The sequence below is a fragment of the Sminthopsis crassicaudata genome, chromosome 1 (assembly GCF_048593235.1).
Source record: "Sminthopsis crassicaudata isolate SCR6 chromosome 1, ASM4859323v1, whole genome shotgun sequence".
NCBI lineage: Eukaryota > Metazoa > Chordata > Mammalia > Dasyuromorphia > Dasyuridae > Sminthopsis > Sminthopsis crassicaudata.
This window is the reverse complement of record NC_133617.1, coordinates 97,175,303-97,190,907: the sequence shown is the minus strand read 5'-3', so window position 1 is coordinate 97,190,907 and position 15,605 is coordinate 97,175,303. Positions and strand designations below refer to the sequence as shown.

Genomic DNA, 15,605 nt, shown 5'->3' with positions numbered 1-15,605 from the left:
AACTATATTATATCTCCATGGCATATTTGTGGTCTGTATTCTGTTTTCCAAACTCCTCATTAATTATATCTTAGTCCATCTGGATAGTAGTATACTCTGATGCTATAATGTTTACGGTTATGCCAATGTTTTCTACAATACTTCCCTGATCTAGGTCCTGTCTATCTTCCAAAACCACCTACGTGTTACTTTTGTATAATGTTAATCACATTCTAGTCATGAGTTGTCATCCATCCCAGTTTCAGTGATACTTACAAGATCAAATTGGCTTCATATAAAACTTTATAGTCTACTTTTCTTCCTTTCGTACATTTATGCATATGTTTTTGAGAATGTAGGTTTTGTTTTTGGCTCCTTTCTTTGATTTCACCTACCATGAAACTCTTGGTTTTCCTATTGTCATCCTTCCTACATTTATCTATTGTCTATGACAAAAGTTTTTAAGTTTGAGGTTTTTTTTTTTTTTTGTTTTATTTGGCAGTCTGGTAATTTCTCATTAATGTTTGTTGTCTATATTTATAATTAAATGCTAAATTCCAGTTGAATTTAGGTAGTGAGTTATGTAGCATTTATGTAGTTAGTGAAAATTAAGATGTATTTTCCCCCTGTTTTCCCTCCTATTTTTAATCTTATTTTTAAGTCCCATCCTGAAATCCATTCATAGAAAGAAAACAAGTTAAGAACTTCTGGTCTACAATATCTAGTGTGGTGGATGTCTATATGGAGTTTATACTAAACTCTTTCTTTTTAGTTTATCGCTTTTTCATATAATTTTGAAAGAGTCCAGTCAAATACACTTTGTGGTACCTTGTGTTTCTGATCAGGAACATGGAATTGCCATATTTGAAAATATTTTCTAGAAATATCAATTGCATCCTCAGATACTCTCCTAAGTCATCTGTTCACTCTACACATCTTCCTTTCTCTTTTGAATCCCTTGCCTTCTATGAGTAGCGATGATGAAAATACCATCTGTGTCTCTCATCTTCAATTTCTTGTCCAAGATATCTAAATTCTTAGCAATTCTGGGTTCCTTTAGTCAATATCACTGAATTTTTAAATTATATCTTAGGATATTAGATCAAGAATTTACATTAAATTATATGAATAAATATAGAGAGATTAAATTCAATAGGGAAAGATATTTAATTCTAACAAATCATATCTAGTAATTGCTTTTCTAAATTACGAAAGAGAGCATTAAAGGAGATTGTCAGACTTTTGAAACATTAATAACAACTTTGTCAAGTTTATCCATTCAGCAAACATGTATTAAGTGCCTGCTTTGTATGAAGAACTCCAAGACTAGTACAATATCCACTGTATCACCTTGCTGTCTCAAGGGAAACATATGGGTAGATGTTTATAATAAATTCCTTTTTCTGGTAAAATGAATATTAGAATAACTATTTCTTTCATCAAGCACTTCCCTACATTTGCAAATGTTGATTTCATTAAAGGTTCTTTCCCAGAGATAACTGATAGTTTGTCTGTCCACCCCTATTTTAGTTACCAAATAATTTTGTTATTTTATTTGCCCCTTACAATAATATGTAGTTATTAAGGTTCCCATTTTATAGGTGAAGAAACTGAATCATAGATGAAAAATTTGAAACTCAAGTAGATGTGACTTGACCAGAGTTAACAGGAATTCAAATGAAGGATTTTTGACTGTTCTTCAAAACTCACTATCAAAATGAAACTTCATCCCATAGAGAACCCCATAGAGGAATGCATTGTAGCATGCAACTAGCAGAATGGACTATGGATCAAGCAGCAGGCAACCAAGAAATACTAAGAAGAGACAAAAGGAACTCAGTGGAGCATAAGATGAAGAGAAACTATAAAATTTAATATCTTTCCTGTTTTGCATACTTCTCTCAAATCATATTATTTAAACTGGTTTAGGAGAAATAGAATCCAAAACATAAAAACATGTATAAATAATCATCTTTGTACAAGGTTTTACAATTTTAAATAACTATAAATCTATTATCTCATTTGTTCCTCTCAAAAATTCCATGTAAGATAGGAGGGGGGTATTGAATCTGTTTTACAAATGTAGAAATTGAGGCTTAGAGAGATTAAATAGAATTATAGACTATGAGCACATAAGTGACCTTAGACATAATTCAGTTCAAGAAACTTTTATCATTTACCTACTTTGTGAATGAATAAATCAAAAAGCATTTATTAAGCACTATTTAAATGTGAAGCAGTATGCTAAGCAATGGAGATGCAAATATAGAATTCAGATAGCCCTCATTCCTTACAAAACAAAAACAAAAACAAAAACAAACAAACAAAGAAAAAACCTCACATTTTAAAGAGAAAGATAACACATAAAGAATGTTTTAGTTGAATGTTAGATAGAAAGGTATCAGGCATTAAGAATATATAAATGAAAAATTATATTCTCTGACCTTAAGGACCTTAAAATGTAATGAAGGGATAAGAAGTATGTGTATAGATAGGAATGGTGTAAAAAAGAAAAGAAGAAATCTGGACAACATGCTTTAAAAAAACTAAAAAGGGAAAGGAAAATTTTAGATGAAGGAATCAATGTAGGCTTCTTAGAGGAAATGGCACTTGAGTTTGTACTTGAAAGAAGAAAAACATTTCAACAGGGAGAGATGAGCAGGGCTTGTGTTGAGCTGAATGAATGATAGAGGGAAGGAAATGTCAGGATGAAAGGGGGAATGGACAAAAAAGTGAATTTGGCTAGAACAAGAAGTATCTAAGATAAGAATAATGCAACATGAGCTTGGAGATCAGTTGCATTCATTTTGTAGAGGAGGAAACAAGACACAGAGACATTAAATGACTTTCCTGATGTCCCATAATTAGTGAGTAGTGGTGTCTATTGGGAAAGTTACTTAATCCTACTTGCTTTAATTTTTTCATCTGTAAAATGAGTGAAGAAGGAAATAGCAAACCACCCCCAAAAGGGGTTGTGAAGAGGTAGACATCACTGAAAACAACTGAACAACAAATAATGGAATATTCTGAATTTCCCCCTATCCCTTTCCTCCATGTGAGAGCCTCAAAGCCTGACCCCTAGGATCATATTCTGGTTTTTACTGCCCCCAGATCCTTTTTGGGGCCATCTGATTTACCCACCAGGGAAATTTACAAATATTTAAAATAACTAATCCCCCCCCAAAATGATCTAGATATAAACAAAAAGTGTTAATGAAATATATTTCTTAATTTATAAAAAAAGTATGGGAGGGGACATATAGAAATTATAATTTTTATAATGAGTAGAATTTAAACCCAGAACTTCAATGCAGATCTCAATGAAACAAGACTGAATATTATCAGTCCTGGTCCCTCCCTACTTTCATTGACTAACTGTCTTTTTTTTTAGTTCTTTTCTAAAGAATTGGCTGTGCCCAAAGCTTCCTCTTCTCTCTTATTTCTGGTTCTAGATTCTCATGCAATTACATCTTCCTCATGATAAAAGAAGTTCTAATTTGGTCTCTTGAAATCGAAAGATTTGCTAGACTAGCAGTTCACATTAGTCAATGTATTTGCCACTCAACTATCATTCACTAGTAGATGTGACAGAAGTGATTTCTACATGTTATCACTTTCCCCCAATGAATTAAATATACCCACAGATTATTTCATTTGATCCTCTTAATAACTTTGTGAGGCTGACATTACAGCCATTATTGTCCACATTTTGCAGATAATGAAAATTAAACTAAGAAATTAAGTGATTAGCTCACATCTCACACCCAGAGGTGGGATTTGAAACCTTTGTCTCCAAGTTACCACCTTGTCTGTTTTTACATAGTTCACTGATCAATCTTTTGGAACTTTTGTACAACTCCTTTTAGTCTTCTCTGTTCCTCTCTTGCCTGAAATCAGGCTATTGTAATGTGCTGTTGTCTCCAGAAACTACCCATCGCTCTCTGGTCTAGAGGAGAGACTTCTTCCTCCTGAGAGCCGCCTCAACTCTGGCCTAGAGCAGAGAGTGATCGGCAGTTTCTGGAGACAACAGCACGTTACAAATTGGCGTCCACAATGTGGGGCAAGGACTTTTGCTTATCCTGACAAGGACTTATTCTGAGCCTTTCAGAGGAGCTAGACCGGACTATCGCAGGCTACCATTCAGACAGTCAACTAGCATTTATTAAACACCCTGCTATTTTCTAGACACTGTACTAAGTGCTAGGAATACAAAGAAAGGGAAAAAATGCTTCTGCTCCATTTCCAAATCATGCTACCATGTATTTACTCCATGTTGCCTCACTTTCTAGCTCCCCTTTACTTAACAATGCAAATTACTTGAGGGCAGGGACTCTCTTGTTTATTTATATTTTATTTCCCAGAAAAGCTTGAAAAATGATTTTTCATTCATTCATATGACATAATCAATCAACAAATATTTGTATATATCTACTATGTGCCAAGTCTTCACAAGACATGGTAGATACAAATTCAAAAAAAACAAATAAACAAACAAAAAATCAAATAACAACAATGAAAACCATCCTTAGGGTCAATAGTTTACATTCTATTTGTGGAAGATTTGTGTTGTTGTTTCTCCTTTGTTCTTTAAGAGGACCAAAAATCATGTAGTCCTATATGTAAATTACAAGACAAAATGGGGAGAAGAAGAAGTAGTTTAGAGAATTATAAAAGGTCTGATGTAGGAGATGATGTTTGAGCAAAACTTTTAAGAAAGTTAAGGGTTCTACATTTGAGAGATGTAGTAGAGGTTCCTCCTACTTATAAGATAACAGCCTATGCAAAGGCAAAAAGATGGATAGTTGAATGTCATGTCTGGGAAATAGTAAGGATGGTTTCCTTGGATGATAGAGAATGTGCAGGGGCAAAATTTATAAGACTGTTAAGATAGGCTGGTGACAGCTTGCAAAGGTCTTTAAATACCAGAGATATTTGTAGTTCATGCTAAGACATAATAGGGAGCAGAACTGTGCTGGTAAATGTTTATCAACTGTCTCTAAATTAGATACGCTTTTACATTTGATGTGCTTTCTTAGCATTTTCTTTGTGGCTTTATTAAGACTAGAAAATCAACCAAACAACTAATTAGGTCCTGGTATATAGCAATAGACAAGGTATAAATGCTTGTGTTAACAATGTACCAATCAGGTAGCCATTTAGAGCTGCACACCTGATAAAAAGTCATTGGAAGCTTTGATTTAGGAAAGTTATTTAGTTACATGTGTTTTAGGAATATTAAGTTAACAGCTCTGCAAAGGATAAATTGGAAAAAGGCTGGGTAGATGCAATGAATATAATTTTGATATTGAAATAGTCTAAATAAGAGCTTGGCATATATGACTGTAAAGAAGGAAATGCATATGAAAAATATTGTAGAAGTAGAATTGGCAGTTCTTGACCATTGATAATACATAGGTTTGAAAGGATGAGTGAAGAGTTGAGGAAGACTCTGACTGAGATTGTAAATATTTGTTTCTAGAAAGAATGTAGGCTCATCTATCTGGAATAATAATTTTGTCTTATCCATATTGAATAAGATGCCTACAGGACATACATTTTGAAATTTTCAATGAGCATCTGCTCATCTCTCTCTCTCTCTCTCTCTCTCTCTCTCTCTCTCTCTCTCTCTCTCTGTGTGTGTGTGTGTGTGTGTGTGTCTCTCTCTCTCTCTCTCTGTGTATATATATACATATATATATATATATATATATATATATATATATATATATATATATATCATCTGCAATATAGGACTGAAACTCAAGAAACCAGAATTGGACAGGGAGGTGGGTAGATATTGGAATTATTTCAGTAGATATAATTATTATTGAACTGTGGGAACCTAAGGCACCAAGGAAAAATGTATAGAGTAATAAAGAAAAGATTTTAGGTCAGCGTCTTGGATTGCATATGATCCAGAAAAAGAGACTAAGAAAGAGATGTCAGATAGGAAGGAAGAGAAAAAGAGCAGTATTGGGAGAACCAAGGGATATCACAGGAGTAGAGAGTAGTTAATAATGGTAAATACTGCAGAGACATCAAGAAAGACTTGAGGACTAAGGAAAGGCCAATGGCTGTCCCTAGTACAGAAGGATTATCTCTAGAGATCCGGATGGTCTTTAGTTTATCAAACTTCCTTGTTAAAAAAAAAATTGATACCTAGAATCATAATCCAATTGTTGTCTCTCCAGAGCGAGGTAGATCAAAGACTCTGCCACCTATAGTTCTGATACCATACTTTTTGAGAGTAGTCTGTACTACTGCCTCAGCTTCTTCATTATAATATCATTTAATTCATGTGAACTCATATTGATGTCCAGTTGTTTTTTTTTCTGATGAATTGCTTGAGGAAAAATAGCTACATATTTCTAGACTAGAAAATGGGGACATTCAGGTTCCTTTCAGCACTAATTATATTTTGTAATTCTGCTTTTTGGGACCATATTGACACTTTGGAAGAGCAGTGTCGTATATATGAACTAGAAGTAGAAACAGGCTGTACTCCTTGGTATTTATTCTTTTTACTTCTATTCTTATTTCTGAATATTTTCCTTATATGAAGCCAAGTTTTTAAAAATAAGTTTGGGGAAAGGTCAGTTTGTAAGGCAATGTGAACAGCGAATAGATTAAGTTTGGAAAATGCAAATGTGTTACGCTAGTCATTTTTTAGCTTTATTAATCACAGCATCTTCAAATACAGTTGATCGGAAAAAACAGTCATACATGAAGGAATAAAGTCATAGGAAATGCCTTCTGAAAAGCTTTAAAAAAAGTCCAAAATTTCAATTATTATAGTCAAGATTATATTTTGATCTTAGCGGTATGCTCTAAACAATGATGATTTTGGAAACAGTATGATAAAAGAAGCATAAAGCTAAGAGTCAGAAGAACATAACTTTGGTCTGGATTCTATCACCTATTCTCTGTGTATTCTTGGGCAAGTGATTTAACCTTTCTCACCTTCAGCTTCCTTAACTGTAAAACTGGTGGAATAGTCAAGACAATCTCTAAAATATTTTCTAATTTATATCCAATAGGTCTATGTTTTAAGTTGTAAATTTTTGTCTCCAATATTTCCTGCCTCCCCATGGTTATAGTCTTCTCTCTTCATCTCTTCATCTCTTATAGGACCTAACATTTTATATACTACGGTCCTTCCCATCTCTGGCATTCTATTTTTAGTTGTATGTGTTCTAAATTCCTTTTATCTCTGTGTTCTACATTACATGCTATATTATAATATTCTATTTTTGGTAGTAACTCAAGATTTGTTTTATTTTGCATTTTTCTAATCACTAATCCAATAATTTAAAGTATTTTCATATGGTTATAGATAGCTTTAATTTCTTTTTATAATATTCTATTTTTAAGGTCCTTTTTGGCTTTAGCATTCTAAGTTCTATGATGAAAACGTTTTACTCTAAGAGGTTAGTACTCAATGAGTTGAGGTAGGAGGCTCAGTGGGTAAAATGCCAGGCCTGGAGTCAGAAAAATGCATGTTCCTGAGTTTAAATCTGGCCTCAGATACTAGTTACGTGACCTGAACAAGTAACTTCACCAGTTTCCTCATCTGGAGAAGAAAATGGCAAGCCACTTCAGTATCTCTTCTAAGAAAACCCCAAATGGGAACATGAAAAATAAGGTATGACTGAAAAAGGACTGAACAATAACAAAAGGGGAAGGAGAAAGATAAAGTAGAATTTAATTCAAATTGTTATTATTCTCATTTCAAGTTGGAGCTGCTTTGGAGACCAGAAAGGGAAGATGAGAAGGGAAACATATCAGTTTAAACATAGACAGTCCCAATGGATCAGGTCATCTTTGGCTATACTTCGAATAAAAGAAAGAATGTTCACTTCAGTCCAGAACTCTTGCCCACTGTGCACAGATCTCATCCCACAGTTTCCTCTTTCCACTAGCTGTCCCCACTAATCTTGAATATAAGACCCCTCATTACATTATTAGTACAGCCCCTGCCCCCTGCTTTCCAAAAGCCCACACACATGCCTTCACTTAGAGAACTAAAATGGAACATCTGACCATTAACTAGGAAGAAAACTTGAAAGCATGCTTGGCGTTCTTGGAACTATCTTTGGGTAGAGTTCTTAGAACTGCCCTTGGGCTTGGATCTATAATAAGGTTGTGGCTTCCACCTCCCTCAGAAACAGCCAGAGCCCACACCTGAACAAAGCAGGAGCTGTCTCTGTGGGATGCCTGTAATCTCAAAATAAAATGTTCAGGATTTGGCTGCTTTCAAAAGGCTGTAATTACATGTGGCAGACGACTTCTAGGATGTGACTAGGACCAAAGATAGAATTTTCACTGCTACAACCCAACTGCCCTCCTATGGCCTTCAGAAAAAAAGTGTATCCCTAAAGAAAGAAAATCATAATTCACTAAATAGATTAACTAGGGAGAGACTGACCAGTTTACCAAAACAAAAACGACCCTTTCTTTTATAAAGTGGTTACTCTTTTAATAATGTAGCAGCAGTCTTCCAAATATATGCTATGTATGTGATTCTGCTGACCCACATCTGTTTACACCTAATTTGCTCAAGAATTATCCCATTTGAATAAAGCTGAGAATCAAATAAAGGAATACAAAAATAGCATCTTGGTTCTAGTTCCAGTTCAGCCACTAAGTAGCAGTAAGTGACAGAACTGGTACTTAAACCATAGATCTAGAGTCATTGCTACATTTTTATTTTCTTTTATTTTTTTTTTTGTATATCAGTAGGAGGCTAGGGAAGTGAAAGAAAAGTTCACTACAGATTCAGTCCCCAATATTATATTTTCCTATTTCCTATTTTCACCATCTTCCACATCATTATTGTTGTCATTGTCATTATTAGTGTTGTCTGCAAGCTAGATACAAGTAAATAAGGGCCTCAGAAGCAGAAAGACTTGGAGATCAAGGCTTTGTTGTTGTCCAGACACTTCAGTCATGTCCAATTCTTTGACACCCCGTTTGAGATTTCTTGGCAAAGATACTGGAGTCGTTTGCCATTTCTTTCTCCAGCTCATTTTGCAGATGGAGAAACTAAGGCAAATAGGGTTATGTGACTTGTTCAGGGTCTCATAATTGGGAAGTATCTGAGGGTAGATTTGAACTCAGGAAGATGAGCCTTCCTGATTTCAAGCACAATACTCTACCCACTGTGTCACCTAATTGTACTGGGATAAAGTCTAATCTCTACTATGTGACACTGGGCAAAGCGTTCATCCTTTCATTGTTTGGTTCCCATCTTCATCAGCAGAAGTAGAGTCTTCTCTAGGTGTTCCATAAAACATGAAAGCCCCATATGGGTAAAAGCAATGATGTTGAATGAAAACAATGGGCAGAGAGGTGGTGCAGTGAATGCAATGTTGGGCCTAGAGTCAGGGAGACTTGTCTTCCCAGTTCAAATTTGGCCTCAGACACTTAAAAGCTGTGGGACCAAGTTAGTTAACCCTGTTTGCCTCAGTTTTCTTATCTGTCAAATGGGCTGGAGAATAAAATGGCAACCCACTCTAGTATTTCTGCTGAGAAAATCCCAAATGGGGTCATAGAGAGTGAATGTGATTGGAACAACTCAACAAAAACAAAATTAAACAAAAACCAGTCAGTTGTTTTGAGCTTCTTACTCAAGTACTATCAGTGCCTAGTAAATTTCTTACCCTGAGTGAGACAAAGGCTTTTATCATCCCTGCCCAAGTTGGGGCTTTGTATGACATAGAAAGATTAGGAATCTAGAAATTTTGGAGATTATCTAGTCCTAAACCCTCATTTTCACTTGGGACTAATGGAAGTTCAGTGAGAAGATTACAAGAGTATAAGGAATTGAATGGAAGAACTGGAATTCTAATGAAGATTCTCTGACTCCCAGGTTATTGCTCTTCTACTGTCTCACACTGATCAAGATATCTAAGTAAAACTACTCCTAGATTAAAGGCACATTTAAAATAGGAGAGACACAATGAAGAAATACTTTCTTACTTTTTTACAAGCACCTTACTTAATGTTTCTTAAGAATTTTTTTTTTATCATTTGGCTCTCCATGCCATATGTCTCTTGATTTCTTGCAAAATAAAATGAGAAAAGTTAAGGGCATATGATATGATCTCCATGCAGTTAAGATAGGGTAGTGATGATAGGTAGCCATTGGGCACTGGATACTCTCTGGTACTAACCTAGGGGCCCATATGTAAAGTCTCACTACAAATAAAGCATTTGTATTTTCCATCTACAGGCAGTTAGGTGACACAGTAGATAGAATGCTGGTCCTGGGGTCAGGAAGATTCATGAGTCAAATCTGGCTTCAGACACTTCCTACCTGTGTGATCTTTGGCAAGATACTTCCTCTTGGTTGCCTTAATTTCCTCATCTGTAAAGTGAACTAGAGAAGGAAATGGCAAACCACTCCAGTATTTTTATTAAGAAAACCCCAAATGGGGTCGCAAAGTAGGACATGACTGAAAAATGACTGAACATAACTATTTGCTGCCAAATAAAAAAGTTATTTTAATTATCCTATTTCTCTCTACTGGTGGTGGTATACTGATTCTAGCTTTTAAAAGCTCCCCCCACCCCATTTAGTCAAGCCAATGTGAATAACCTAGGCAGTTAAAAAAAAAAAAAAAAAAAAAGCTCATTGTCCCCGGTACCTACATTGGTAGAAAGAGTTGACTACAGAAGATTCCAAATGACACCCTATCTCTTTCCATTAAGGCAATAAATGTCAGCAAAAGAACTCAAATTCAAATCTTTATTCTACAAGTACAGTTTGATCATACCATATTGTTCCTCAAAGGAATGGAGTCTGGAAAGAGATAGAAAGCTAAAAATTTTGATCTTTTTGGCCTTGTGACTGATGTGGGTTAGGTAGGTTTCAATGTTAGATGCTCATCATTTGCAATATTACAGCAGAAGAAGCCTTACTTCTAACCTAATACCCTCATTTCTCAAATAAGGAAGATGAAACCTCCAGAGTCAACAACAAATAAGAGAGATGAAGATATTTGCCAATCCATGAGAAGCAAAGCTCGTGCTGAAACCCAGATCATTTTCCACGTTCAGTTCTTTCCACTGGCCATGCTCTAATTACTCTTTAGTAACAATCATCATCCCTAGACATTAAGTTACACCCACTCTAAAGCCAAGTTCTTTATTTTAAGACCATAATTGGCCATTTGACATCCTACATGTTGAAATGGAAATAACATTGACTCTTCATCCTGAGCCAAAATTGCAGTGCGATCATCATCTCAAAATAGGTAGCTTGGTTTGGTTCCTACTTCAGAAATACTTCTTTATCTTAGAGCAGAAATGAAGAATTGCAAGGGATATTTTAAGAAAACAAAAACAAACCAAACCTAAGATGCCATTTTAGGCATCTTAATTCCTAATTTCCATCTATCCTCTATCTAAGGACAGATTTGAATTCAGGTCCTCCTGATTCCAAGGCCAGTACTCTGTCCATTATGCCTCCTAGCTGCTTTAAACATATCCTATATGTTAGGATAATGTCCTCAGCTTTGCATACTCTGGAGTCTTCAGAAAACCTGTATGATCAGAGAAACCCTTATAAAGCTCTGAGTGACATCAATGGGATTGCATGCCCACATGTACTGGAACCTATTCCTACCAGCTTAAAAAAGCATTTTGTTAAATTTTTGGTATGATTATTTAGACCTTGGTAATCAGGGCTTTAATTCAACTTTTAGGTTTGGCCTAAACTTATGAAAATAATAAAGAAAATGTTAATAATAAATTATATTTTAAAGTTTTTTTGTAATTGTATTTTATATATAATGGAATGTTGCTTGTTAACACTTATCAACCCACCCCTGGATCACAGGGTGATCTGTACAAAACTACCTCTGTCTTCTGGAATGTCTCACCATCATTTATTCTTTCATTACTTCCCAACTAGCAGACCACAGTCTATCTCCAGTGTTTGTTTTTAAACTAATTTTCCTCTTAGTAGCTAGGTGTCACTGTGGATAAAGCACTGAACCTTGGAATCAGGAAGACTCATCCTCATGAGTTCAAATTCGGTCTCAGACACTTATATTAGCTGAGTGACTTTGAGCAAATGACCTCAGGATGTTTTCCTAAGTTTACTCATTTGTAAAACGAGCTGAAGAAGGAAATGGAAAAAGAAAATACACTTCAGTGTCTTTGCCAAGGAACTCCCAAATGGGGATATGAAGTGGATACAAGAAAACTGTTTTCCTCTAATTCAAAGATTCTTTAAATTTTTTGTCATGGACCATTTTGGCAGTCTGGTAAAGCTTATGGATAGATTCCTTCTCAGGATAATGTTTAAAAAAAAACCATAAAATAAAGACATATAGCATTCTAAATTCATGGGTCCTCAGTTAAACACTCACTTTCTCATCAGAGTCCTTCCATAGGACTTCTGAATTTCCTGTGTTGAAGGAGATCAGCACCCAGTGTTCAGTGCCATCTTACCCTGCTACATGAATATGCTCCTTCTATACTTATTAAAAATTCTCAGATCTGAAGTCATATTTTATCACTGGGAGAATCTTGCAAAGAGTTAATTAAAATATGAGCTATTAGTACTCTTGATGATTCTCCTCCTCTTGTTGACGCTAAAAAGATCGATTTTTAAGGCAGTAAGCAGATATATAACTAATAGTGATGCTTACATTTATTTAACTTTACAAATTAACAAAACAAATTATTTTATACTTTACAAACACTCCAATGGTATGAGATAGATAGTTGAAGTATTATTGTGTCAAGTCATTTCAGTCCTGTCTGACTCTATGACTCCATTTAGGGTTTTCTTGGCAGATGCTGGAATGGTTTGCTATTTCCTTCTCCAGTTCATTTCATAGATGAAGAAACTGAGGTAAACAGGCTTAAGAATCTTGCCAGGGTCAACCAACCAGTATGTGTTTGAGGATAGATTTGAATTCAGGTCGTCCTGATTCCAAGGCCAGTACTCTGTTCATTATGCCTCCTAGCTGCTTTAAAAGATTTTTAGCTTCATCTGAAGAAAAAAGGAAACCAGGGCTCTGAAGTACTATGGAACTTGCTCAGAATCACTTGCTCACTATAAAGGATAGAACCAGATCTTTAAACTAGAGCAGTATCCTTTTTACCATACCACCATGGAGTTTGCTTATGTCTTCAGGTGCAACACACTAATCCCTAGTTCTCTAGGAACAAGTCAAGTCATACAGCATTTAAGTCTCTACTATATACCAAGGTGGCTGCCTTATAAGTCCTAAGGATACAAAGAAATACTAAAAAGCAAACAAACAAACAGATTAAAAAAAAAAAAAACAAAGCCAACTAGTCCCTGCTTTTGAAGACCACAAATTCTAACAGATGAATATGAAAGTGAAAATGGTTCCGCCTTTCCACTGTTATTTTTATGTCCTAAGATATTATAATGAAAAGGATAGGTTGATAAAAATTTCTGTATTTTGTTAATGTATGCTTATGAATCGTTTGTGTCCTTTTTCATTAAGAACTGAAGCAAAGATGACTGATTTTGATGTTTAGTGATATTTATAGACTAAACACCCTAGTTACCAAAAAATCATAGTGGGTGATTAAAAATGAGGTCAGGAAAGGGAACAAGAATTTTATACTAGTGCTTTTCAGGGAATACATTGTCCATAAAAGGAGTAGGAGTGGAGGGAGTAGGAGGAGGAGGAGTAGGAGGAGTAGGAGTAGGAGTAGGAGGAGTAGGAGTAGGAGTAGGAGGAGCAGGAGTAGGAGTAGGAGGAGCAGGAGTAGGAGTAGTAATAGTAGTAGTAGTAGTAATTGGAGTAATAGGAAGAGAAGTAGTCAACATGATAATAGTTTATATTTATATAGCATTTCATTTTCAAAGTGATAAACACATATTATCTTAGTTTATTTTTACTACATCTCCATGAGATAGGAAGGGTAAGTTTTACAAAATCACTGAAATTTAGAATTGAAAAAGATTTGACTCTATCTAATCCAATACTTAATTAAATGAGGTTCCATTATAACATACCTGTTATTTCCATCTAAAGACCTTTAATTTGGAGGAGACCTTTATCTTCTGAAGTAACCTATTTTGCTTTTGGATAGCTCTATTAAGAAATATTTTCACATATTACAACTAAATCTATTTCTTTGAAATTTCCACTCATCAATCTTGAGTCTTCACTCTGGAACCAAAGAGAACAAATCTAGTCCCTTCTTTCTGTAGAGTAGTTATAGATACTAGAATATCATTATCATGTCACCCAAGAGAGATTCTTCTCTCCCCCACCTATCCTGAATTCCACCAATACATCTTTTTCATAGCATTGACTCAGGGATTTTCATCATTCAAGTTTTTTCAAGAATGTTCTCCAATTTACCAATACCCTTCCTCAACTGTAGCCCCAAGAATTGAATACAGTACTCTAGACGAAGTCTGACTCATGGGGGAAAAAAAAAGTGGCACTATCTTCTCCTTATTCCTGGAAGTAGTTCCTCTCAAGATTGTCAAAGATCACAATAGCTTTTGTAACCTTTATTATTATCTTTATTTTAGTTAAGCAAGATAGAATACAGTGGATGGTATAGTAGATAGGGTTCTGAGTCTGGAATCATGGAGACTTATTTCTGGGTTCAAATTTAGCCTCAGCCACTTACTAGCTGTATGATCCTGGCCAAGTCACTTAATCTGTTTTGACTCAGTTCTTCATCTAAGGAGCAAATGATCCAGAGAATGAAATGGCAAAGCTCTCCAGGATTATTGCCAAGTAAACCCCAGAGAGTGTCACAGAGGGTCAGATATGACTGAAACAACTGAAACTAATAGACTCATATCAAGTGATATTCCCAGGGTAACCAAACTAATAATTTGGTAGCACCAGATTTCAGACTCAGGGCTTATGGTGCAGAATCCAGTGCTCTGATCACAATACAATAAACACCACAAAGAGACATGGCATATGCTTGGTTGAGTAGTTTTAGAGCCATTTGTCCACCTGACCATTTTATTGTTCTGGATCCAGTTTTTCATTTTCATTTTATCTGTTCTCTTTCTTAGTCTCTTTGGAATCATGGCAAAACTTGGACATCTCTTCAGCTCTCATTGATTCATCTATTATGAACTTTGATATAGCCCATATCAGCTTGGACTCTTCCAGCAACTTTTCTACTGCCAGAGACCTCTGCCTGTCAGGTAAGAAAATCTGCCATCAGGCTTTTCAGAATGTTGACTCTCAAACTACCTTGGGGTATGACCTCGTGCAAGAATCATTTGGGATTCTGAATCTGGCACAATGATGTCACTAGAATGAACTGAATTCCCAAAATAAAGATTAGGAGCCAAGCTTGTGCATTGACATTTGGGCAGCTAGTAGCATACTGGATAGGGTTTTGGACTTGTAATAAAAAAGATATGAGTTCAAATTCAGCCTGAGATGGCTACTAGTTTTATGGTGCAAGTCAAATCATTTATTCTTCCATCCTCACTGTCTCCATCTTTAAGAGGAAATTAATAATTTAAAAGAAAGATAATGGTATAGTGGAGATTGTTATGAAGACTGATAGAGATAATGCCTGTGTTGTAAACCTTAAAGCATTATAACAATGGTAATTGTTGAATGCTAGAGAAGATATTCTTGGAAAGCAAGGAG

At 35.3% G+C, this 15,605-nt stretch overlaps 1 protein-coding gene across 1 annotated transcript in view; it reads left to right on the top strand.

Moving 5' to 3' along the window:
• TG (thyroglobulin) overlaps nucleotides 1-15,605 on the top strand; it is a 375,444-nt gene that overhangs the window by 190,063 nt on the left and 169,776 nt on the right. Inside the window, 1 exon segment of the mRNA XM_074265101.1 lies at nucleotides 15,014-15,148. Within this exon segment, the coding sequence (XP_074121202.1) occupies nucleotides 15,014-15,148 (135 nt within the window).